Source organism: Solanum lycopersicum, chromosome 12, assembly GCF_036512215.1.
Source record: "Solanum lycopersicum chromosome 12, SLM_r2.1".
Taxonomy (NCBI): domain Eukaryota; kingdom Viridiplantae; phylum Streptophyta; class Magnoliopsida; order Solanales; family Solanaceae; genus Solanum; species Solanum lycopersicum.
In genome coordinates this window covers 407,470-411,810 of record NC_090811.1, presented here as the reverse complement: position 1 = coordinate 411,810, position 4,341 = coordinate 407,470, and the positions used below count along the sequence as shown (strand labels likewise).

General features: G+C 30.6%; 1 protein-coding gene across 1 annotated transcript; it reads left to right on the top strand.

Annotated features, from left to right (window-relative positions):
• Window positions 1–347: 347 nt before the first annotated feature.
• Window positions 348–4,090, top strand: LOC101256944 (NEP1-interacting protein-like 1). The gene is made up of 5 exons (XM_004251413.5): window positions 348–3,000; window positions 3,219–3,370; window positions 3,435–3,518; window positions 3,620–3,778; window positions 3,860–4,090. The coding sequence occupies exons 1-5, from the start codon at window positions 2,847–2,849 to the stop codon at window positions 3,980–3,982; spliced, it is 672 nt and encodes a 223-aa protein (XP_004251461.1). The 5' UTR covers window positions 348–2,846; the 3' UTR covers window positions 3,983–4,090.
• Window positions 4,091–4,341: the final 251 nt, after the last annotated feature.

Below are 4,341 nucleotides of genomic sequence, written 5' to 3'. Positions count from 1 at the left end.
ACAAGTCTTTATTTTGAAAGTGATTTCAATCTGACAGGAATTCTGAAATTTGCTCAAAACAATTGGCTAGAAAACCATTGTCGTTGCCAATCTCAAATATAGATTCTTTCTATTCAATCCTCTTGCAATTCATATGTGCTATATTAGCTAGGTCTCATTTATTTCCATCATTAAGTCTTAGGGTTTGGTAGTTTGATACGTAGGAAAATAAATTTTTTGGTATAATAAAATAAGTTTTTATTTTATTTTTTTGTATTCAATATGATTCTAAAAGTATTTGTGTATATTTAAAATATAATTGTGAGAATAAGTAAGGGTGGAAAAAGACAATGCAACTTGTTTTTTTTTTCTTTCTAATTTCATTGAGCTAGTTATTTTACTTGTCTTTAAATAGTTTGTTTTCTGAAGAAAATATTTTTTATTCTTTTACCAACTTAACATTATTTAGATTTTAGTCATGAAATTTGTTTGTTGTACAAGTCTGAAATTGAAATTATTATGTGTGTTTGTTTTTATAATTTTAAAATATTTGTATGAGCATGAATAAATTTGAATGGTTATATTTATTAAAAAAAAAATTAATATCATTAAAATGCCCATTCAAAGATTTCTATAAAATTGGCATTAAGTTTAATACTGTGTTCTGTGTATTCTTTTTCAATGTTAAATATTGTTGCCTCCACCCACCACTATCAACTACGTATGTACCTATCACCTGTATCATTAGCCGTAATCATCATCATAAATTATTACTGTTACCGTTAAACTAATGTTTATAATCATTATTTTCAATCATCATTACACTTTCAAATCACTCACGATAATCACCTCAACATGCATTTACTATATATCGTCAACCACTCCTCATCAACTATCACAATTAACTATTACAAGTAATCACTACAAGGTCATTATGACAACTCAATAACTACTATTCAAAACTACCATCATCAGTAAACATAATTCTCACTAATTAGCACCCATAATAACCATTAATCATCAATGTGATACAGATACACTCAAATTCAGACGTCTTAATATTAATATCCAACATTAATATATAATAACATGTAATTATGCATACAACACAAGAAAGGAGGATCAAATTTCACTAATTTAACCAACAATTTTGTATCCTCAAATTATAGCTAGCTACGTGGGGCTTCGACTACAACTTGTCATAAGATGATGAGGATGCACATAATGATGGGAAAAAATGGAGAGATATTCCAAGGTAGAAGTGGACCTAACATATACATGATCATATGTGAAAAGAACGTAACCTATACATATAATATGTTTTTTTTTCTTGCAACAAAGAGAGGGGTGAATATGAATATATTTACCAAAGATTATCCTAAAAAGAGGATGATAGTTTGATTAAGAAGGATGAAAAAAAGTTCATGACTATACTCTTGTATACATATTGTATGTCTTGACATAATTTAAATTACAAACACTTGTAACCTAAAATACTAGCTACCTCTAATTCCTTGATCCTATAATCACTAGCTAGACTATAGCCAAATTCAAGATTATATTACAAAACAATTATATTGCAACTTAGGAACTAAATATAGTCCCTTTTATATTATTACAAATAAAAAAGTAAGTTGCATTGTGACCCCTCCAAATTAAAGTTACTTCTAAATCCAATAAAGAGGGGGTGAAAAGTCATGTGGAAATTGTTTTAGAAAATCTCTCTTCTTGATTTCCTCTCTACATCTCTCAATTATTTTCTATTGTTGCTTTTTAGCTTGATTTTATAACAGAAAGGAAATGCAACAACTTAGTTGTAGCACCGTAAGATTTTGTGACACCCCAACATATGATAATAATGTTTCATATCGATAAAAATACATTAAAGATGTTGTATATATATGTAAGAAGATGTTATACACATTTTAAAATCACGTAATTTCAAGCCTAGAGCGGACAATATCACTGGTGAACTGGACCGCAATATAGACAATATCGAAGCTACAGCCTTGTCACTGTTCTCTATATTAGCTAACTGATCTTACAATAACAATTCAAACCATAGTAAGTACAATGCATGCACCTAATTAATAATTATTATTACATTAAAATTATAAGTAGGTAAAGAGAGGTAGAAGAATGGTGGGTTGGGCACATTAAATTGTATTTTCAATTGTGACAGTTACTATGTCCGTACATTCTTTGTAAAGCAAATTAAGTTAGACTAGTATATGGTTTTTTTAATTTAATTTAATTTATTATCATTTCAATTCTTGAAACTTTTAAGCATCAATGACGTGGAAGTTGTAACTGTACTGTATTATATGAGTGCATGATGAATTAATTGGCATTTTGTATAGTTTTAAAGGGTGATTACTTCTATTGAGTGCACACATGTGCGTACGTAATTTGAACTACCCATTGTACGCATTATGCTTTGAACTCATATTATGAAAAAATAATTAGCTAGGATTTTGGTCGAGTGATAATTAAATATTTCTTCATTCTAAACTAGAGATTTTGATACTGATTTCATTTATATCCTCTATCTCAGGCCATAGTAGTTTATAAATACCAAACACCATAAAACAAAGTTAATGATTCGAAACGCACCGTTAATCTTGAACGTGAGGCCATGATCCTAACTATGGATGATACAACAGATGCATGAGTTAGCACGTGAGTGGTAGCTCTAAGATCTAAATGCATTTTCCTCTTATAAGTACTATAAATAAATGCACTTTGCCTTTACTTTCAACTACTCACTTGCTCTTTCTTCCTAAAAAAATTTCACTCTCTAATTCTACCTTCTTTATTATTATTATTTTCTTGCCATATTGTAACAGTTTTGTGGCTCATTCTTTCAAATGACAAACCATTTGTTTACTTGCATTTATACTTTACTGGTAAAGAGTAAAGAGTGTATTTTCACTTGGGTTTTCTTCGGCTTTTCTTCTGGACTCTTGTTGATGGTCACAAAGAATGCTATTTGGGCTCTTTTTATGTGCATTCTTGCTTTAGGTATATCTTTTTTTTTCTTTTCACAAAGACGTTTGGTTATGAAAAAGAAAAAAAAAACTATAAATAGTTTGTGTGTGTTGTACCTTTGCAATTCCATATTATTGATTTTTCAATGTTTAGAGAAGTTGTATTTACTATGAGAATTGTGTTGGACAAACCGAAATCCGGTTGAAAATTTAATATTTTCGTAGTAATGTTGAAATTAGTTATTTAATCAGGAGGAGCGACAGTAGGGATAGTGACCGGAGCAATTAAGGGACAGACAACAGAGACGGGGCTACTCCGAGGGGCCGGTGTTGGTGCTGTTACCGGAGCTGTTACAACTGTCCAATTAGTCGAACTTATACTTAACGGAGAATCATTTTCTAAGGTTAAAAAATATTGTTTGTATAGATAGATAAATTGTTGATGTACTAAAAATATACATACTGCAGGTTGCACTTGTATGTAGTCTAGTAAATGGAAAGGTATTCATGGAATGGGTTAGTCCTGCTGTTCTCAAGGCTTATCAGTGGCAAGTAAGACATCTTTTATAGCAGAAACTTTTTAATAATTTGTGGTGATTGTTTCTATTAGACACATACATTTTTGGGTTATTATTTTAAAATAAAAATTTCAGGTTACTACTCATGTAGAGTCAAGTTTGAGGGAAATATCTGACATCTTTGATATCAATGCGACCAAAGGGTTATCACAAGAGGTGATAAAGAAGTTGCCAAAGTACTATTTCTGTTCAGTGAGTACATCTCAACAAGTGACTTGTGCAATTTGCCTTCAGGTGATCGTCAGTATAAAAAATTATTTAATCTACAGTGTTTTTTCTAACTCTAATGAATTTACATCAATTATTATATTGTAGGATTTGAAAGACGGGGAGTCGGCAAGGGTGCTACCAAGTTGCAAACATTCATTCCATACACAATGCATAGATGAGTGGCTAACCAGACATGGAAGTTGTCCAATTTGTAGAGTAGAAATCTGAGAGTTAACTAGTAATACTACTAAATCCTAAAGGAGAGAAAATGTAAATTCTGTGTTTGAAACTCTTACTCTTGTTGAGCAAAACAGTAGATGGATATGCTTGAAACAATTATATACTCCTAATTATCAGCATGCATGTATATACCACCATTCTGTCTTGAAAAGGGATCAGTACGTACTTGCTATTATCTTCAGAAATGGTAGAGGAGTCATAGACTTGACATGGTTAACGTAGGTAGATGTTGTTCAACACAACACTTCTATCGCGCTATTTGAAAGACAACAATGATATACAAATACAAAGAACACCTTTCTTCATGATAACAAAATCTAATGTAACAATCAATCTGTTTTTTAACA